General features: G+C 39.8%; 1 protein-coding gene across 1 annotated transcript in view; it reads right to left on the bottom strand.

Annotated features, from left to right (window-relative positions):
• Positions 1-481: 481 nt before the first annotated feature.
• Positions 482-23,257, bottom strand: part of LOC134224917 (nuclear RNA export factor 1) — a 39,403-nt gene continuing 16,627 nt past the window's right edge. Inside the window, exons 3-6 of the mRNA XM_062704571.1 lie at positions 22,281-22,390; positions 20,217-20,253; positions 1,880-2,290; positions 482-1,781 (exon numbers count right to left, since the gene is read on the bottom strand). Coding sequence (XP_062560555.1) covers positions 1,311-1,781; positions 1,880-2,290; positions 20,217-20,253; positions 22,281-22,390 — 1,029 coding nt within the window. The 3' untranslated portion in view covers positions 482-1,310. The remainder of the gene's footprint in view (positions 1,782-1,879; positions 2,291-20,216; positions 20,254-22,280; positions 22,391-23,257) is intronic.

The raw sequence follows: 23,257 nt of genomic DNA, 5'->3' as shown, positions 1-23,257 counted from the left end.
GACGGACTTGTGGTGGTCTTTGTTTGCTGGCATTACCATCACTACACAGCCAGTTTAGACCCCTGGCAACCAGTTGGCGGAGCTTTGGGCGCAGGTCTGGCGAATCACCCTTGATAAAAAAAAACGGCGGGCACTTCTCCTTCCGCAGTGGTTGCACTTCTGGCAACTGCGACTCTGCTGCTTTTCCCGCTTTTTTCGTCAGCGGATTGCCAGCGTCATCGTCGCTCAACGACGAGTAGCTACTTGGAGTGGTTGCCCGCGCCTCCAACGGCAGTGCGCATAGGCACTTTGCTAGTGACCGGGTTAGTTACCGTGTCATCCATGCTGGGATCAGGTGCGCGAAATGCCAACGCGAAAGTGGGAACAAACAAACGAAGCGAAAACGAAAAATGAAAATTTTTCAATGGGCGTTCGTGTCGCTATATCGAATTTGAATGACCGATAATAGGCGTTCGGATGTTTGTTGTACAAGACGTTTACATAAAAGTAATTTAATATTTTTATTTTACCATTACTTTTCATGATCGAAATTTACTGACTTAGTAATCAGTTGGTATTCTTTTCGTCAATATCAATAAAAATATAAATTTTTTGCTAGGAGCTAATTTTCTACAATGGATTACTTTCATGATAGATGACTTACACAAAACCTTAAATTAAGGATAGATAAGAAAATATTTTCTATCAATTATATAAAACTTTGCATTAATTGGCTGCTTTTGGCTGTAAACAAACATTCAGACTGTAAACCATAAATAAAATATGCATGTTTTGTCACGCATTGGACATATTTAAGACATAAAATTTCATTATAATCGCAATTGTTTTTGTTCATTCATTTAATAACTATTCTATAGCTGGTGAACCAGTTAGAGCATTTGTTTTCGCCATTTTATTACTGTACAAATGACCACAATGTTCATTTCGATTATACTTTTAAAGCATTTTCTACATCGGTTTCAAACTGCTTACACTTACCTACAAATAACTACACAAAGTTGAAATGTGTTTGAGAGAAGGACCAAATTGATTACTAATGCATTGAGAATGTTTTGTAATGAAACAAAAAAAAACCCAACATATTTTCAGTTTGCTCTTGAATGTAGTCTTTTATATTCTTATAAGTAATTTGATATTCATTTTTAGACCAACAAGTTGATCCTTCTCCCAATACATAACCCTCCCTCCCGCCTATCCCCCCACAGCAAATTAAACCTAAAATATTTCCCCGTTGGGACTCCCTTGCGGATCCACCGCATCATCGTCGTCATCATTTCAACATCCAGTGGTACCTCGCTGCGAAACGATTCTCAATTTTTGACAAACGCTTCCGGCGGTATCCGGTTCTGTTTGTGAAGCTCGGTGAATGCGAATCCGGCTCGTTCGAAGTCCCAATTCGTTTCCTCCAAGCACTTCCGGCTCCATTCCAGGTTCATGTTGCTGTGGGCGGCCATCGCTTGAACCATCTGAAGTTTGGTGTTGTCGTCGGGGCCACCAACCACCGGCGGGACGGCAGTTATCGGAGCAACGGGAGCCACCGAAGCTGGCGGAGGTGCCACTGCTGCCGTAGATTGGAACCCGTTGGAGGTTGGGTCCTTGAATGCTTTCTCCTCCTGTATCCGGGTGGCGTTGTTGATGTGGATCATTTCGTTGCGAATGCAGAACCCACTTCCGGAGGGAACGATCACAAGCGAGCGCTGGAACGATCGATATGGCTCGTTGATGACAGCTAGTTTTCGTTCTTTGAATACGCCAGTTACGGTTAGCAGAATGAGCTGGGGCTGTAAGGAAAAAATGAAATTATTTATTTTCAAATTTTATGTAAGGTACCCTTTTATTAATGGTTGTATATTATTTGGTAAAGAATAAAATAACGTACCGTGAATAGCGTCAGATCGACGACGAACGTTTGCGGGTCGTGTTTGGTGTTGGGCAGCTCGGACAGGAATGACACCACCGGCAAACGACCCATCTTCAGGAAACGACACCGTGTGTCCAGATCTCGTTTCGAGGTCAAATTTCGGTTGTAGGTCAAGTAGCTTTGTAATCGCTGTTGGCTGCTCTGGCTGGGGCTGTTGAAGACGGTCATGGAAATCATGGCATGCTCGTGGTACGCTTCCAGCAGCGGTTGTCGATTGTCCGAGTCGTAGATCATAAAATACTGTTCCAGAAACTGGCGCACGATGCCAGCACCGGCAGTGTCACACAAAAAGGATGCCTTTGCCGAGGGCAGTTTGTGGTCGTCCTCCGGAACGTCGAAACCAATTGGTGGCGGGAGGTCGATGTTGTCCTGGTAGGAGTGAATGAACGATTTGGTATAAGATTTTCAAGGTAATACATATGCTTGAGTATAATAGTTAATTGTGTTTTTGAGATACATTTTGCCTTAATGCTAGTTATCGTTGCATCTCTAGACCTAACGTTAATTACAAAGGTATGTCCCATGCCCATCGAGGAGATGATCTCACTAATAGAAGAAGTGATGAACTTCAATTTAAATTTAAAAAAATCGCTGTCATTAAATTATTTAAAAAAAAAACAGATCACCACCTAGCGGTGATAGAGCCTTTCTCGTGTGTTAGTAATGATCGGTCCTCAACGATCATAGAATTAAAAGAAAAATAATTTAATATTGAATTCCGAAACACTTAGAATTTATCGAACCATCCTAACGTTGAAGCATAAATTCTCACGAGAGCAAATGTCTTTATCATCCTGTTGATTGCACCGTAGCAAGTATTTATATTGTAGTGAGAGGGCAGTACGAAATATAACTCGGTAGCGTGCAAAAGTACTTCGTTCGGCTATTGTTTTTTTTTTTCTGTTATCCACGTTCATCAAAAAAGGGACGATCCTGAGAATAGTGTTCTGGTGTGTGCTAAGTTGCTGTACGGTTCCTGTGCGCCGTTCTGATTAGAACGGGAAGTAAACCCTCCAAATTCCGGCACTCTGGAGAATTGCGGCTTCATCAAGTAATTTGGCCATAACTTCTGAGCCCGTAGTCTGATCTGGCCAATTTTCAATAGGAAACAATAAGACAGGATTTTGCGTTGAATGCAACTTGTTGCAAGCAAATCGATTAAGGATAAGTACCTGAAAATGAGTGACAAACTTTTTAAATTGTTTTTTTTTTATAGAAAATGGAAAATTTTCAGTAGGAAACAAAAGACAGAATTCTGTGTCGAATGTAACTTGCGTCGAGCAAGGATAAGTGCCCGAAAAATGAGTGACACTTTTGCTACATTTTTTTGGGTGGGTGCGCACAGACATACACACACACAGACATCACCTTAATTCGTCGAACTGAGTCGATCGGTATATAACACTATGGGTCTCCGGGCCTTCTATAAAGTTTTTGGAGCGATCATATAGCCTTTACGTATACTTAGTATACGAGAAAGGCAAAAATCATCAAATATAAGAACAACATATGTCAATGCAGCGACATGCAGAGACGCCGCCCGCATATGAACCGGTGCCAGCGAAAGTGGTACATGTTACATTGAGTAAATTTTTCCCAAAAATATCGAATAATAAATTCATATTTACAATGTTCTACAACTTAACTATACCAACTTGTTATGACTGATGTGCCTAAAGATGATAGTGAAAAATAAGCGAAGTTTCTTGACAAATTTCAAGTTTATTGGAACAAATTGTACATGTACCACTATTAATGGGAACAAATTGAAACAGAAACCGAAAATCGTTGACAGTAAAAGTGGTACATGTACATTTTTAAAATCACTCTAAACGGCACTAAACTATCTTGAAATTCAAAATAGGATTAAAATCTGTTGCGAAAACAGTCATGTTGCCGAATTTTCTTTTAAATAAGCTGATTTTAGAGGTGGGACTGTACATGTACCACTTTTTCTGGCAACGAAATGGCCATTGTGATATATACCAGAAAATAAAATGTGCATATCTCCAGATTTAGTTGCCAAAAATCACTTTTTCGTTATTCCCTCACTAGATCTTTGCAAATAGAAGCCGTTGATGTAAAAAACTCAAAATTGATCAAAATGGTTTATGTACCACTTGCGCTGGCAACGGTTCATATGCAACCTGTGCACCACGGCATACAAAACCTGTATTGGACGTCCACAGTTTGAGGGGAGGACTCCAAGATTTTTAAAACAGTGCATGCACTCGGTATACAAAAAAAAAGCGTGACAAAGAAGGGAGACGGATCAAAAATCGCAAAAAGTAGTGGATATCATATTTGAATCATCCTATACCGTGGCACTAGGCAAGTCTTTCATATTTTTAAATTTTCTAGTAATAGATCTCACTTCATCCAAATTAGTTCCCAACGAAGGGTCAAAAACATTCTCTTTTTTGAGAATGTCTTTGAAGCTCCGTGTACCCTGATCCTCAATTGGGCTAGTGAGACCTAGACTAACGTTATGGGCACTCTCGAACTGCTGAGCAAGTTTTTGAGCCTTTTCGCCATTTGTTAATAAAATTTTATTTCCCTCTTTAAGCGCTGGAATTGGCTTTTAAAGTTTTTTTTAAACAATTTTCGTTAATTTCCAAAAGGGTTTCGAACTGGGATCCAACTTCGAGACATTATTCTCAAAGTTGGTATTTCTCAGAATAGCGAAACGTTTTTTAATTTCATTTTGCAATTCTCGCCATATAACCATAGATATAATAATCAAGATGTTGGGGTCAGAACAAATTAGTACTAATTTTATGGTTCCATGTACTAAGATTTCGGTACCCAGTGAAATAAAGCAACGCTTCAAAATAAATTTGGAAAAACTAAGCAATCCTTCAGCTACAATTTGTCCAAGGGCTTGACGATCCCTCCCCAGGCCATCTGCGAGTTGTGGCGCCTGCCTAGGATGTGGTGGAGTTTGACAGTGGGCCCTGTTAAACCTCTATAAAAAGCTGCATGAATCCGCAAGTAGGCTCCGCCAAAGCGACCGTGTGCCGCTCAAAGCGCACAAGCCCAAGTCCTGGTGTTAGGTGGGACGCTAAACAGCCCTGACACGACGGCCCTCCGACGAGACAGGAGGTTTGCGCCGCCTTTAAAAACAACCATTACGAACAACATAGAAGATAATACGACTCGATACAATCGGCAACGACCTAGGCGACGAATAAAGGATCACGATTGGAAGCTTGGAACATGGAACTGCAAGTCGCTTGGCTTCGCAGGTTGCGACAGGATAATCTACGATGAATTACATCCCCGCAACTTCGATGTCGTAGCGCTGCAGGAAATCTGCTGGACAGGACAGACAGTGTGGAAAAGCGGGCATCGAGCGGCTACCTTCTACCAAAGCTGTGGCACCACCAACGAGCTGGGAACCGGCTTCATAGTGCTGGGAAAGATGCGCCAACGCGTGATTGGGTGGCAGCCAATCAACGCAAGAATGTGCAAGCTGAGGATAAAAGGCCGTTTCTTCAACTATAGCATCATCAACGTGCACTGCCCACACGAAGGGAGATCCGACGACGAGAAAGAAGCGTTCTATGCGCAGCTGGAGCAGACATACGATGGATGCCCACTGCGGGACGTCATCGGTGACATGAACGCTCAGGTAGGGAGGGAGGAAATGTATAGACCGGTCATCGGACCGGATAGTCTGCATACCGTATCGAACGACAACGGCCAACGATGCATAAACTTTGCAGCCTCCCGCGGAATGGTAGTCCGAAGCACTTTCTTCCCCGTAAGAATATCCACAAGGCCACATGGAAATCACCTAATCAAGTAACGGAAAACCAAATCGACCACGTTCTAATCGACGGTAAATTTTTCTCCGACATCACGAACGTACGCACTTACCGCAGTGCGAATATTGAATCCGACCACTACCTCGTCGCAGTATGTCTGCGCTCAAAACTCTCGACGGTGATCAACACGCGTCGGAGTCGTCCGCCGCGGCTAAACATTGGGCGGCTACAAGACGGTAGACTAGCCCAAGACTACGCGCAGCAGCTGGAAGTGGCACTCCCAACGGAAGAGCAGCTAGGCGCAGCATCTCTTGAAGATGGCTGGAGAGATATTCGATCCGCCATTGGAAGCACCGCAACCGCTGCACTAGGCACGGTGGCTCCGGATCAGAGAAACGACTGGTATGACGGCGAATGTGAGCAGTTAGTTGAGGAGAAGAATGCAGCATGGGCGAGATTGCTGCAACACCGCACGAGGGCGAACGAGGCACGATACAAACGGGCGGGGAACAGACAAAACTCGATTTTCCGGAGGGAAAAGCGCCAGCAGGAAGATCGAGACCGTGAAGAGACGGAGGAACTGTACCGCGCTAATAACGCACGAAAGTTTTATGAGAAGTTGAACCGTTCACGTAAGGGCCACGTGCCACAGCCCGATATGTGTAAGGACATAAACGGGAACCTTCTTACGAACGAGCGTGAGGTGATCCAAAGGTGGCGGCAGCACTACGAAGAGCACCTGAATGGCGATATGGCAGACAACGGTGGCGGTATGGTAATTAACCTAGGAGCACGCGCGCAGGACATGCGACTTCCGGCTCCGAATCTCCAGGAAATCCAGGAGGAGATCGGCCGGCTGAAAAACAACAAGGCCCCTGGAGTTGACCAACTACCAGGAGAGCTGTTTAAACACGGTGGTGAAGCACTGGCTAGAGCGCTGCACTGGGTGATTACCAAGGTTTGGGAGGATGAGGTTCTGCCGCAGGAGTGGATGGAAGGTGTAGGGCGATAAGCTGGATTGTAGCAACTACCGCGCAATCACATTGCTGAACGCCGCCTACAAGGTACTCTCCCAAATTTTATGCCGTCGACTAACACCAATTGCAAGAGAGTTCGTGGGGCAGTACCAGGCGGGATTTATGGGTGAACGCTCTACCACAGACCAGGTGTTCGCCATACGTCAGGTATTGCAGAAATGCCGCGAATACAACGTGCCCACACATCACCTATTTATCGACTTCAAAGCCGCATATGATACAATCGATCGGGACCAGCTATGGCAGCTAATGCACGAAAACGGATTTCCGGATAAACTGATACGGTTGATCAAGGCGACGATGGATCGGGTGATGTGCGTAGTTCGAGTTTCAGGGCATTCTCGAGTCCCTTCGAAACCCGTAGAGGGTTACGGCAAGGTGATGGTCTTTCGTGTCTGCTATTCAACATCGCTTTGGAGGAGTAATACGAAGGGCAGGGATTGACACGAGTGGTACGATTTTCACGAAGTCCGTCCAGTTATTTGGCTTCGCCGACGACATTGATATCATGGCACGTAACTTTGAGAGGATGGAGGAAGCCTACATCAGACTGAAAAGCGAAGCTAAACGGATTGGACTAGTCATCAACACGTCGAAGACGAAGTACATGATAGGAAGAGGCTCAAGAGAGGTCAATGTGAGCCACCCACCACGAGTTTCTATCGGTGGTGACGAAATCGAGGTGGTTGAAGAATTCGTGTACTTGGGCTCACTGGTGACCGCCGATAACGATACCAGCAGAGAAATTCGGAGACGCATAGTGGCTGGAAATCGTACGTACTTTGGACTCCGCAAGACGCTCCGATCGAATAGAGTTCGCCGCCGTACCAAACTGACTATCTACAAAACGCTTATAAGACCGGTAGTTCTCTACGGACACGAGACCTGGACGATGCTCGTGGAGGACCAACGCGCACTGGGAGTTTTCGAAAGGAAAGTGTTGCGTACCATCTATGGTGGGGTGCAGATGGCGGACGGTACGTGGAGGAGGCGAATGAACCACGAGTTGCATCAGCTGTTGGGAGAACCATCCATCGTTCACACCGCAAAAATCGGAAGACTGCGGTGGGCCGGGCACGTAGCCAGAATGTCGGACAGTAATCCGGTGAAAATGGTTCTCGACAACGATCCGACGGGAACAAGAAGGCGAGGTGCACAGCGGGCAAGGTGGATCGATCAGGTGGAGGACGACTTGCGGACCCTCCGCAGACTGCGTGGCTGGCGAAGTGCAGCCTTGAACCGAGCTGAATGGAGAAGTCTTTTATGTGCAGCACAGGCCACTCCGGCCTTAGTCTGATGATAAATAATAAATAAAGCTACAATTTGAATTTGTTCTAATTTTTAACCGTTGTCATGGGTTTAACCAAATTTGTTTGTTTATCATTTTTTTATTTTTTATTTTTTTTATTTTTTGTTGATATAACTTTCAACGCGGGATTGCGAGTTCTTTGGTATTGCCTTCGCCTCACATTTTTAAAACGGATCAGTAGCTGAAGATCGTCGTCTTTAAAAAATAATGGAGTTGAATTTAATTTCACATTTAGGAATTGCAATGCCTCTGGCTTCGACAATTGAATTTGTCAAAGATACGAGCGCATTGTCAATATCACTTTTGGTATCCAAAGGAATATTAACATCAAAATTCCTATCGATATACGTTTTATATAAATCCCAATCAGCCCTATGATAATTGAAAGTAGAGTTGATTGGATTATAAATGGCTTCTTGTGAGATTTCAAATGTCACAGGAAGGTGATCAGAGTCAAAGTCAGCATGAGTTACCAATTGGCCACACAGCTGACTTGAATCAGTTAAAACCAAATCAATTGTCGAAGTATTTCGAGTGGATGAAAAACAAGTTGGGCCATTGGGATATTGAATAATATAATATCCCGCAGAACAATCTTCAAATAAAATTTTGCCGTTGGAATTGCTTTGAGCATTATTCCATGAACGGTGTTTGGCATTGAAGTTGCGAGTCAAAATTTGAAGATCAACTTTCAACAAATTCTTTTGCTGCCCATTGCATTGAAAAGGCAATTAGGCTGCAATGAAGGAAAATTGTCCAAAATTTGTTTCAACAGAAACTCCCAAGGTTTCAAAACCTTTGGTTTCGAACGAAAAAAATAATTTATGTTTGATACGTCTATTAATGACAATGGCGACCCCACCACAGGTGCTGTCAAGACGATCATCTCTGTAGATAAAATAATTTGGATCTCTTTGAATGGAGAATCCTGGTTTTAAAAACGTTTCAGTTATAATGGCAATATGCACATTATGAACTGTTAGGAAGTTGAATAATTCATCTTCTTTAACCTTTAGAGAGCGGGCATTCAAATTTAGAACATTCACACAATTATTTGGATCCATTAAAACGGGGTCCGATAACATTTTTTTGTGTGTACTTTATTCCAACCTGAACAGCTTCAGGTATGGTGTTTGCTTTGAACATTGCATCAATCATGTGATGCAATTGTTCAGTTAAAAAATCAAAATCGGAAGCAATCATGCTACCTAAATCGGCAACATGACCGTTATTTTCCGTTGGGACATGAGTATAAACCTCATTTTGCGAAGAGAAATTTTGTCTACCAACAGCGATGTTTGCATACGTAGGTACATAGGAGAAATTGGAATTTACTACCCGTTGCTACCCGTTGAGGAACAGCAAAATTTGTTCGTGAATTGTGGTGGGTATGAATTGCTCGACCGGTAACTGGTTTCGAATTTTGAGCGTTTGTAAAATTTCTAAGCGTCAAATCTGGGATCCGATTGGAATTTCCCGTCATCAATTTTGCACGGGAGTTCAAAACTTTTTTGCGTGAAGGGCATTCCCAGAAATTGGATTTATGATTGCCCCCAGGATTTGCGCACTTAAATTTATTGGAATCTTCTCTCACAGGACATGCGTCCTTGGCGTGAGAGGTTCCACCACAAATCATGCATTTAGCATCCATGTGACAATGTTTGGTTCCACTTTTGGCACTTACGGCACTGGGTGGGGTTTTGGAAATTTCCTCCAGGCCTGCGGAAATGTTCCCATGTAACACGGACATGGGACATAATACAGGCCTTTTCCAAACTTTTCATATTATTTAGTTCACTTTTGTTAAACTGAACTAAATAAAATTCTTGAGAAATGCCTCTCTGGGAAGTACCAGAGTGGGATTTCTTTTTCATCTTAATTACTTGGACTGGTGAAAATCCAAGTAATTGAGAAGTTTCAATTTGATTCTCATCCAGTGATTTATCATCACTGGGGAGACCTTTCAAGACGACTTTGAACAATCGCTCAGTTTTGTCGTCGTATGTGAAGAATTTATGGCGCTTCTCAGTTAAATACTGAAGAAGACGTTTGCGATCGTCAAAGGATCCCGGCAAAACGCGGCAGTCACCCTTCCTAGCAATCTGAAATGAAACCTTGATCCCCTGAAGGTTACTCAAGATTTCATTCCGAAAGCCAGAAAACTCGGCAACAGATACCACAATTGGCGGAATCCTTTGCTTTTTCGCATGAATCGAATCACCTGGGCTAGAGGTAGATTCGATTTTCTCAAATTCGTCATTAATCAAATCGAACTGATTGCTCAGTTCGATAGGAGAAGAAATAATGTCAACGTTAGAGTTAGAAGGAATATCTGAAGTCTCCAGCTTCCTTCTATTTTTTCCGCGCTTGGGCAGGACGGTCTTGAAACCTTGTTTCTTTGAAGGAAGTGGAGAATTCAGAGACTCCCCCTTCCTCTTGTTTTTATTAATGCTCATTGCTAAGCGTGGAGACGTGACCTTCTAAGAGGTTTTTTTTTCCCAGAACGGTGTCCCTGCAGGATTACACCACCGCTTGCCGGAATTTTACTTCGGGTCCAACGTAAAACGAAGGCACGGGTCCTTGCAACGATCGTAACGGGATCAGTGGGTACAAATAGCACTGAGAAGCACTGTTGAAATTAAAATAGCTTCGGGTAGTATTAAAAACTTCCTTCCGCAAAGAGAGATAAGAATCGCACAGCACGAAAGCACGATGCGGTCTGACCTTTTAGACTATATTTCTCAAAATGAATTGGATATATGCAACAAAGGAGATGACCCAACCTTTATAAACTCAATTAGACAAGAAGTTCTTGATCTTACATTATGCAGTCCAACAATCTCGGACCGCATAAAAAACTGGCATGTTTCTGATGAAGTTTCTTTATCGGATCATATGCATATTTTATTTGATTATGAGGCTGGTCAACAACTCATAGAAAAAATAAGAGACCCTAGGAAGACAAACTGGGAATTGTATAACACGAAACTAATAGATGGTATAGCAAACCTAGATATTTGTTCAGGCTCCATTCAAGAATTTGAAAAAAGCACTGAGCAACTATCAGAACTAATCCATCAAAGTTTTAATGAAAGTTGCATCGCTAAGGAACGTTCTAGTAATAGAAATGAAACAACAAACTACAAAAACTTCGAAAACAAGCTAGAAAACTTTTCAACCGAGCTAAACGTACGCAGATGTGGGATCAATATAAAGAATCTCTCAATGCCTACAACAAAGAAATAAGACGGTCAAAAAGGATACACTGGAGGCATATATGTGAAAACATAGAAACTGTTCCAATAACAGCAAGACTTCAAAAAATTCAATGTTGGTAAACAGGGAAATATCAGCTACATTAGGATGTTCATCTAGCATTATTAGAGCAGTCAAAGGGTGCCCTCAAGGAGGCGTGCTATCACCTCTATTGTGGTCATTATTAGTAGACGATCTTCTAACATGCTTGTCAAACCAAGGTTTCGAGATAATAGGTTTTGCGGATGATATTGTCATAATAGTTCGAGGAAAATATGACAGTATTATCGAAAACAGAATGCAAATAGCAACAAATTTTGTTGCTATGTGGTGTGATAGGGTGGGATTGAATATAAATCCATGTAAAACTACTATCACTAGAAGGAAAAAATTTCGATTAGAAAATTTAAAAATGAAAGGAACACTTTTGAAACTTTCGAATACGGCTAAGTATCCTAGAGTTATACTTGACAGGAAGCTCAACTGGAATGCACATCTTGAGCAAGCTATTAACAAAGCGATAAATGCTCTTTGGATATGTAAACGGACGTTTGGTGAGCAATGGGGCCTAAAGCCAAAGATTCACGGGATTTACTAGAGTTACGCAAAGAGGATCTTCTTACACATATTCTGAATGATGCTCTTGTTATTCTGTTGCCAACTTTCACTTTTGTTCAACCCTTCAAGTGAGTTCACGGGAGCGTTCACTTCTAAAGCATTTTAATTCGATAACCAAGTCAACCACAGAGTGCAAACACGTGAGTTTATTCTAGCTACTTTATTGGTGAATGTATTGATGTTTTTTGAAGCTGTTTCTAGATCAAATCTAATACATTTCAATTCATGCGTTTTAATTCGCCATAATAATCATTAGGCGATAACAATACTTCCACCTCACCAACAAGCATTTGTTTACTTTGCTCGATAGGTAGACTGCTCATGATTTCATAGTTGACGTAACAACCAGCACCATCGATGTTGGGAAAACGCATTTTTATTTATTTTACCCGAATCATCATATCAATCAACAAAATACATGAACTAATCTGTCTAAATGGACAATATTAGTAGTTATTTTAAGGCCGCGGGGAATTAATTATTATTCCTTTGATTGAAGTGGTCAAAATATGCATACGACAGTTTATGCGATCAAACAAACGTTTTGTGAAAAGTTTGTTCCCATAACATGGCGTAAAAACCAGGCTACTACGTGTGGTTATATAGCGCTAAAGCATAATTATTGTAGTTAGTTCCAACGATTTATTGATTGAGGAAGGGAAATCTTTTGAAATGTTCGAGTTTCCGTGAAAGGTTTTTCGAATAGCTCTTTCCGTGAAAATTAAAATTATGTGGTAAAGATAAAATTATGTGTGGAAGAGTTCGTGTTGCAAAGAATTTAATCAGTACCGTACGGGGATTTTTGCACTATTACAGCATTAGAATGGTTCTGTTACAAGTGTGCAAGCAGTTACCGTTTTCATGTATTGGCCAAAGCCCTCGTTCCAACCAAATTTTAAGCAAAAATGGTTCCAATCCCTATTTTAAAATACCCGAGTAGACGAGGATTAGAAGTAAATCAATCGTGATTAGATTGCAAAATGAGATATGGGCCTGATTTATATGTAGGATATAAAAGCACAAAATATCAGACGACAATATCCAAATTTGCTCTGAAATATCATGAGGTAATCAGTTAATGGTATTTGGAAGAAGTGATTAATATCTCGAGCTATTAGTTTGTTTTTATCCATAACACATCTTGATATTTAAATAACACTTCGGTGCATTTTGTTGTTGATATTTTTGTCTGCTCTTTTGAATCTTACATCAAAGTCCATATCATGTTTTAAAATTCAGTTCTGTCCGGGTAAGGTAATGAAAAACATGAATAAGAATTGCATTGCAATTGTAAAAACTAACCCGGTAAACGTGCTCGAAATATATATACCAATATTATCAAGCTGAGGTACAAATAAAAAGCCATTTAACACGCACTAATTCTTATGTGTTAAGTCCTCAGTGGCAGACCTCTCCTGTCACGCAAAAAAAATGAAGCTAGATTTTGGCTCTGATATGCACTTTTAAAAATACCAATAAATAACTACACTTCAGAGGAGAAATGGGAATTTAGATAGGTAAGTATTATAGATAGTAGAATCTATAGATAAGCGAAAGCATGGCTGAGTCGATTTTTTTTGACCGTGCACACGCGCATATGACGTCACAGTCCTTAACATTTCCATTGAAATCGTGACGTCATGCTCGTTTGGAGACACGTTTGACAGTTCGTTTGGAGACAGAGGATTTATCTTCGCTCATCTATATATTCCACTATCTATAGTAAATATGGTTTCCCATACACAATTTTTATATGCTTCTAAAAAAAAGTAACACAAATGGCTAATCATCGCGTTACATAATTAATGGATTTTCATTCTTCTTTTATATTATATTGTCGCGCTTATCTTTTTCTAGAATGTTGCGGCGGTCTTACACTCGCAGGCTCGACTGCGAAGGTAAACGTCAAGATAGCCGCCGTGTTAAAAGATAAGCAGAATTTTCCCGCTCAAAACAAAACCACGTGCTTTTCGCGAAATGACAGCAATGTTCGATTGTATTAGTGAGAGGCAACCGGAGTCACTGAGTACATGGAGAGTGTTTATCATGGCAAGTGCATACGGTGGGTGAGATTTTCATTGACACTGTTGTGTTTAGTGACCGTTGCGATTACCTGAGAAGCAACCAGCAGGAACCCGCAGTATTCTATTTTATCTCGAGATGCATAATACTTGAATGATCGCGATTGTCGTAAATCAAAACTTTTGGCGACAATATTTATCAAACAAACATTATTTTATCTCCAGAGCTACACCTCGATGGATGAAAGCTTATTTTGTCGGATTATACCGTGGATTTCACAAGAAATGCTTGCTTTGGCAGGAACATGCGTATTAATTTTTGATTACAAAATCAGTTACGCCCAAATCATAATGTAGTCCTGAAATAAGAGAAAGTAAAATGAAAACCTATGTTGTGCTTAACTAGTGGATTGTGAATGTCGAAAAAATATGAGACAGGTTTTTGCTCCATATTGCAGCAGATAATGGAGGTACGTCTTATGCGATCAAATGACAATTTTTCCAAAACATGAATATTTTTTCATGGAGCATATGTATATCCGTACGAAGAATCCATTTCCGCAAAAAAGTGTGTTTTGGTCATTTTGGCTTATACGTCAACTATGTGATCATGAGCAGTAGACGGTTTGACAGTTCAATAGGTAGATTTGGCTTCACTCTTTGCGCAACTCTTCATATAATAGACTCTGGTAAGACCCTATGCTTCATTGGTATGGTGGTCAAAAACAAAAGAGAAAACAGTACAAAAAAAATGGAGAGTTCAACGATTAGGGAACATCCATAAAGTACGTCACGCAAAAATTGGCGATTTTCAACCACCCTCCCCCCCTTTTCGTCAGGATTCTTATAACAAAACTCTATTTTTTTGTATGGATCGTCATGCTGCTCTGATTCCCGTAATGCTGGGTAGACACCTTTACGTGGTGTGTTACGGGGTAAGATCTACCACGGTCACATTGCCAGCTACAGGCAAATCCTGACCCAACGAAAACCTTCCCCAATTTCCAATTCTGTAGTACTTATGAAATTTTCGATAAGTCATTAAGTAAATACTACACTAATCCTTCCTCCCAATTTCCTAGATGCTTCCCGACCACAAATAGTAATACTCACAGCCCTGTAATGTTTTTCTTAGATTGGAATCAAGGATTAAACCCCCCTTGATTTCTGATAGCAGTCTGGAAAAGCATTTCAAAAATAACATGAGTATAATTAAAGTGACCAATCTTCTAATGTTGTGCTAGTACTTCTTTTATTTTCAGAATTGTCATCACATCTATCACCGAGGAAAGAAGCTTACGTTACCGTCTACTAATGATGATATCCTTCTTTTCTAATTTATAGTGAACGTAGTTATTCTGAACACGACGACAACCATCACTTGCCGAATGGAGCATTTCATAACTTTTAAATAGCTTCGCTCCCAACGAAAAATTCATTAATATTATATTTCATTACTATTTATACTAACAGGAAGCGTTTGGTACGGGAGGTCCACGCTTTCTTCCTTTCCCCTCGATTTCATGGTATGGATCGACTTGAAGGTTTTACAAATTCTGAAGTCGCTCAGTATCTAGAAATCATCTCTGCGGTACATACTGCGTAGTTGGCCTGGCCGTATGAAAAGAAAAATGACGGAATTTAGAAAACCGTCATTTTCCAGGATGCTTTCAAGTATTGGCTGCGCAAGTATGAGATTAGATTAGATTAGATTAGATGGATCGTCATGCTACTCTGAACCCCCCTCCACCTAGAGGCATGACGTAGTTTGTGGATGGCCCCTTAGCAACTATCTAAGTAACTGGTGCAATGAAAAGTACACCATCGAAGGCGTTGGATTGCTTACTCTTTGTACTTCCTTTACATCAATTCATACCGGCGATCAACGAACCTCTTGGAAGGTGACCTTACAGGTCATCTGAGTATTCTAAATATGATTAGAATAAACCCACTAGTAATAATCAACGAAGACTGGATGGGTAAAAAATATAACTTTGAACGTTTATTCCAGATAATAAATCCTGAGCGTAATGCTTGGGGAAACGGCGGTCCAAATCTACGATCAGGATCAATAGTTTTCTACACAGATGGTTCGAAACTGAACAATCAAGCAGGAGCTGGGGTGACTGGCCCAGGGGCAGAAATCTCAATCCCCATGCGCAAGTTGTCTATTTTGGAATGCTCTAATTTATGTTTGCGACGCAAATACAGGCATTCAAACGGTTGTAGGTCATTTGGCCTAAAGTCGTTTGGCCTAATGACGTTTGGCCTAATGGTTGTTTGGCCTAATGGTTGGTTGGCCTAATGGTTGGTTGGCCTAATGGTTGGTTGGCCTAATGGTTGTTTGGCCTAATGGTCGTTTGGCATAATTTGAAAAACGTAAATTATTATTTGTAGTAAAATATGTGAAAATGTTAATTTTATTTAATACTACATTTGGAAATCCATATTACAGTATCCCCCTGCTTATCGGGATCTCACTAATCCGACGACTCGTTAGTCCGGATCTCGCTAATTCGGAATTTTCCGGATTAAAAAGTATCAACACCCATTTAAACACATTATAGTGCTGTCCAATGAGAGCTTGAAGTAGCTCGAAGTTTCTCCCTGTCCTGCTCATGCCCATTTGTTGACAAAAAAAGAATGAGCAGGACGGGAACAATTTCGAGCTACTTCGAGCTGCTCATTGGACAGCACTTATGTTGTCAATTTTCAAACTTGTGCTGTGAGTTTGTTTTAATTTATTTGTATGGATTTGACAGTTGGAATAACGAGAGAAACCTTGATAGTCCGGCCATACATTTGTCGGAACAGCGGGGGTATATTGCACTATTATTGGTGCATAACAACATTATCCGATAGTCATCGTCATTCACATACGATATGTACACTCCAGGCCAAAAGTTTGGGTTCACCCTCGCAAAAATAGGCAAAAGTTTTTGGTCGTATTTTCGCCGCTTTACATCCGATTTCGGGTATTGTTAGCTCGATACAAAGAATTTGAGTAGATCTTGCACCGTAAGTATTTTAAACTCATAATTTCCAATTTTTTATGTACTAAAATTGTACATTAAGATCAGGGCTGACAATAGTCATTCTCGTCGCACGACGAAAGCAAAAAAAATATAGTCTTCTTCATAGCATTGCACGACGCAACACCCATTTGGTTTCTTCGCACCGCATGCCTGCCACGACGATAGTCGTGCAGTCAAAAGTTATTACGGTTTCTGTCGTCACTTCTTCACACAATTGACTGCACGTCATTATAGACGGACTGGTTAAAATCATAATGGCGTCTCAAATAAACAAATAGTAGGAACTTTGGTAACATAAATGAATCGATAACATTTATAACGCCTTCATACGTTACTTCAAATTCATTATTACAAAGTATTAATAAAAATCTTCGCATGGCAGCTGCCGCTTGAAGAATTATATTACGAAGTCTTCGTTCTTCGATGTCGTCATGACGATTTGGTTGCACGACGAAAGCTAACGTTGTGCGCGTCATCGACGATGCGTGGAGTAGCAATGAAGACAATACAACTCGTCTCTACTGTGGCATTTCGTACTGCGACGATGACTATTGTCAGCCCTGATTAAGATACTCATTTGTCTTATTATTATGTTGTAAAAATATGTTGATTTTTCTCAAAATTGAGCCCACAAAATTTCGAGATGAAAAGTATAATGGAACCCAATTTTAATCATCTTTGAGGGGTATTCACGATTTTTCGGCGAAAAAAAATTTGTTTTGTTTTTAAAAATCAAAATGTTTACTCAAGTTCATAGGTGCATAGTATACATCGGCCATAAGTTTGGGTTCACTTATTTTAGCCGTTCACAATTTTAGCCAAATATTGTCTGAAGTACTACAGTTCTTGATGTTTTGTTTGGAAACTCACTTTCTTCAATATATATTTTGCCTGAAATTATACTAAACAAAAGGTGAACCCAAACTTTTGTCCGATGCATACTATGCACTTGAATAAACATTTTGATTTTTTAAATTAAAACAAATGTTTCCGCCGAAAAATCATCAATTCCCCTCAAAGATGATTAAAATTGGGTTTCATTTCTCATTTTGAAATCAAATTCTGTGGGCTCAATTTTGAGAAAAATCAACATATTTTTACGACATAACTATAAAAAAAAGTATCTTGAAGTAAAAAAGGGTCACAGTGTGTCTAGCGTCACAAAAAGTGAAGAAATGTTGAAGTATCATAAGAAAACAAAAACCATTCGATTTTGGCAACATAAATGTTCCGAACGTGATGCCAAAATCGAATGGGGTCTGTATTTTGAGTTTGACAGTTTTGACATTGCATAGGGAACACACAATCTTTACAATATGGTTGACACCTTCTTTAAAGCATGAGCGGTTCTTTCGAGTTTTACTGCATGTTGCTTTGGTATTGCATATGACAAGCCTTCTTTGAAGCATGATCAGTTCTTTCAAGTTATACTCTGCCGGTACTTTCATATCAGTACCATATTGGTTTCCCGCATGCTGAAATAATAGCCGGTGAAGTCTCTAAACGCATTTTCCATGCAAAACTTCTAAAACATCTAATAAATTCAAACATTCTGCGATCTGGTTGAAATTTTTCAAAGTCATTCCTCATTCAATGAGTTATTGCAAAACGATTCAAATCAATGGAAAAATAATTGAATTTTGAGCAATCCAATTATGTAAATTCTTAATGGAACTGGTATGCGGGTACATTTGATATGGCACAAGATACAATTAAGTGGTGGAATTCAATGGGATTGTATAAACTCGTCTTATGACAGGTATGGCACAAGGTTGATTTGGTATTTTTTCACATTTTTCCTGGACAAAGTCTCATTTTTTATCATGTTATGTAGAAGTATGATAACATTAAATGCTATTCACGGTGTTAGTTCAAAAGTGACGAAAACTGAAATACTGTTTTGTTTGTTTCTTATACCTTCCTTTTCATAAAAACCTGGTTTTATTGTATTATAAAAGTGATTTGAAATATTTTAACGTTAGTTTGTATTTCGCTTTTTGATCACATGGACCTGGCTTTATTTTGCACCTACAAAAATAATTTTATATAATAATATATTTCAATCGTTTACGCTTATATGTACCTATTATGCCAAACGACCATTAGGCCAAACGACCATTAGGCCAATCGACCATTAGGCCAAACGACCATTAGGCCAAATGGCTTTAGGCCAAACGACCTTATGCCATACGGCATTAGGCCAAACGACTTTAGGCCAAACGTGGCACAATCATTCAAACATCTGCATTATGTCGGACAGTCCAGCCGCTTTGAATGCCCACCGACATCCACATTAAAACACGTCTGGAAATGTATAAATTCCCTTCAAGACTTGTCTTTTTGTAACCAAGTTACTTTATATTGGGTTCCTGGCCACTGTGGAATTGATGGGAACGAGAGAGCTGATAAATTGGCAAGACTCGGATCATCAAACAGTTTCTGTAGACCAGTTTTTATGCATATGCTTTGAAAATGGAGCTAAAAATGTGGATAACATCGAACATAGAAACAAATTGGAAACACACTCCTAATGCGAGGCAGTCCAAAAGGTTCAACACACCTAATATTTCTGTGGCCCGTAAAATCTTAGAGCTTTCAGGTCATTGTCCGAGGCTTTATCGCTTAGGGTCTGTCTCATTTGGATAATTAAACTGAAATTAAACTTAAAAGTGACATTTCAATAATTATCGAATAACCCTGCCCGCAGAGCAATATTACTTTTGACAGATATCGAATCATTTTGCATCGATGTCTTATTGGAATTGCTGGATAGCACCAGCCATTCTCATGACCGGGTTATGTTCTAATTTTCGAACTGCCACTTTTAAGTTTAATTTTTCAAATGAGACAGACCCTTAAAGCAACTGAAAAAAATTCAAGAAGATTCATGTCGATTCTGTGGCGTGGATAAAAAAGACTCGGAACACATTTTATGCCATTGCCCGTTAATTTTCAAAAAAAAAAAAGAATAAATTTCTTCTACAAAGGGCTATTAGAACCCTATGAAGTTTGGAGAATAACACCAAATCTGGGTGTGCAATTTATTAGAAATGTACTACCAGACTGGGAAAAGGCCATGAGGACATTCTAAATAGTGGCTTGACTTTGTGATAAAGCATCACAATAGATCAAAAAACTGGTCGCAGTGATAACGATTCCCAACACGAAAAAAACGTCTAGGAACAAACAGAAGAAAAGTACAAAATGTATTCAAAAATATTACCAAAAATCTGTAGAAATGGGATGTACTTACCAACTTGATGATCTTCGGCAGACGCTTCCGAACCTCGCTGGAACCACGCAAACAGAAGATAAAAAATCGATTAGTAATTATTACCAACAGAAATGAAAAATAACTTTTTTGATCGGATCAATTACGAGTAGAATGACCTGTAAGCTTTCAATTCAATTTTCATTCGGGCAGGGAATTTCATTCCGACTCTAAGGTTATTTTACGTTCAAAAGGAGGCTATCAGTTGGTGTCATAGCCTTTCTATTTCTGTCAGTCGGCTTAGGAACGCCAATATGTCCTGTATCTGCTATGACCTGTTAGATTAATTCTTTATTTCTAAGGAAATAACTATTTTTTAAATGCTTTCTATGTAATCTTATCCCTACATTTTTCATCAAGTTTCTCATTTGTTTTTTTTTTTATTTTGTTTCGCCGTATTATTTTTTCGGCTTTTCATTTTCTATTTTTTTTAAATATATTTTTTACGATTACTTCTTTTGCTCTGAATGACTTTGCTTCTGACTGTTTTTCTTAGTTGACCAATCCATAGATAAATCCAATATCGCAAATGTTTTGCACGTTACAGTTGTAGATTTGAGCATTGATTTCATCGTTATTCAACTTCCAGGCTGCAATGGGTCGAACGAGGCAAAATCTTTTTTCAAAGCCCACACTCGTTCCCCAAGCGATGGTGTCAAACATCAACTGCACCAGTCATAGTTGTATGAGAGGAATATCTCCTTGTCAACTGTGTTGACCTTCACGACAACGACTTGCTTAGTACTTTGCCAATTTGTTTCACCATCACTAACGTGAAATGGTTCTCACCTGACATGAGACATATTACTGGCGTCGGTACTGTGCCGTTAGCAAATTTCATATTCCCATTTGTTGAGTGCGGCGAACGCATCGTTATTCAATGTCGAATAATGCTCGAAGTGCGCGTGACCTGTAGCTGTTTTCAAAATGTAGAGTTCGTTTTGATGCAAATTTGGCGTTTAAATGGATATTGACCAACATTTGAATAACAGTCTTCGGGAGCCAGCTCAGAGCGGTAATCAGAATGTATTTTTTTCCTTTTTGTTCTTTTTTGATTCTTTATTTTTTCGTTTTGAGAAACTATCTGAATTACAATATTTCTACTTCCTGAAAAATTGAATTTATTTCATTTTAGCTCATTATTTCGAGATTATGCAGCCTTGGGTCAAACATACATTCATTTCATTCATCATCATCATCATTGTTAAACCATTTTTAGATAATTTTTATGGAATCATCCACTTTTATTGCAAGTTTGCGGTATTATGTTAGACCAGATCAACATCAACTGATAATTTCCTGAACAGTCATAGCTTAGTAATATTGAATTGAATTAAAAGCGTACAATCATTAAAAACGCGTTTTTTTTTCAAACCGTGAATGTGCTTAGAAATTTGAATCCTGATATTTGATAGACACCGTTAATTCTGGTAAACTCGAACACTCTTGAAAAACAAGTTCAAGACATTTACATAAAGCCACAAAGAAAATTTCTTAAATCGAATGTGCTTGCGTCGTAATATACAACGGTTCCTGAATTAACGGTATCAAACGGTTTTATCATTTTTCTTCGTGAATTTGAAAAATTTGAGACAATTGCATTTCCACCAAGCCCAATATTATATATTGAAATTTAAGAAAACATAGACGATTATCATCAAAATATCCTGCTCCAGTGTTCTGCGGCCGTAGTAAACCTGTCCCCGAACGCTCCGGCGATCGAACCATTCAGCAATCGATTGCTGCCAGCATCAGCCAGCCATTGACCATCCAACGAACGGTGCTGCACAGATTTACCTTCAACCTCTCCCACTCACTGGAAGCAGGATCTTGCAAATAATGCCCAAGCGAATGTTTTGTCATCATTACTGACAGTCACTTTCACTATGTCTTCAACCCATGTCATCATCACATCTAGCACTTGTAACACGTTCCTTCGAATGGCCCGGTGCCACCGGTCCACCAGGACGACATGCAACAACACTAACACTCAGACGGATCGGTAAAGAAAGAGCTCCGATAGTATCACCGGAACCTACGAAATACCTGATGTAGACTGTCTGGTCCTTGATGCGATCCTTCAGCGGGTTACCCTCGAGGTTGATCTCCACCAGCGATAGCGCTTTTAGACTATCCAGCGATGCGACGTACGGGATCTGGAAATGTAAAAAAACAACAACAACGGGTTATAAAAAATGATGCTTTTCGTATCACCTTAACAATATGCCAATTATATATTTCTTAACATATTGACCACCAGTGATGGTAAAATCACTCATAAATCTCAATCAACGAGCGCTCCCGTGCAAACGAAATCGTCTGCGATTTTAAAGGAATGCATCACGCTTGAATTTTTCATGCTAAAACGCATCATTTCACTCATTTGCCAAAAAATCATTTTGGTTTAAAAACGCATTTGAAATCAATTTTGGGGCAATTTATTGCTTATACATAAAAGCGTGTCTAATATTTTATGCGACAAACAATTATTCATGTATAGCCGCCAGACATTCTAAATACTCACGCTCCACTATGGGGGATCCCCATACAAGCGAGCGGTCAAAAATAAAATTGGACTTTTAAAGTGATTTTCCACTTAGTTTTAGCTGTGTATGGTCGAAATAGCATGAATATACAATTTCCAACCCCCCTTTGGGGATCGTCTATGAATTACGTAATTATTCTTTTCATAGGTTCGATTAACTTGACAAAGCAAACCTATTTGGGAAGTTGAAATTTCGTGCGTTTTCTTAAGGAGAAGGAAGGGCTGTACAAAAACTAAGTTCAGCAATTTATGGACATTATGGCGGCGATCATGTTAAATGACATTAATTTCATGACATTCCGTGATATTTTTTGTTCTCACTCTCATGCCTCACAATTTGTATTTAGAACAATTTGTTTGACAAAGTACTAGGATCTGAAGGATCATAAAGCATTAAATGTTAATCAAATAATCAGAATTGAAAATAACTTTTGAAAAAGGGTATTAGCAAATTAGAAATCGCAATCCCATGACATTT

The sequence above is a fragment of the Armigeres subalbatus genome, chromosome 3, assembly GCF_024139115.2.
Source record: "Armigeres subalbatus isolate Guangzhou_Male chromosome 3, GZ_Asu_2, whole genome shotgun sequence".
Lineage (NCBI taxonomy): Eukaryota > Metazoa > Arthropoda > Insecta > Diptera > Culicidae > Armigeres > Armigeres subalbatus.
Note: the sequence above shows the minus strand (reverse complement) of the source record. Positions and strands in the feature narration are given on the sequence as shown.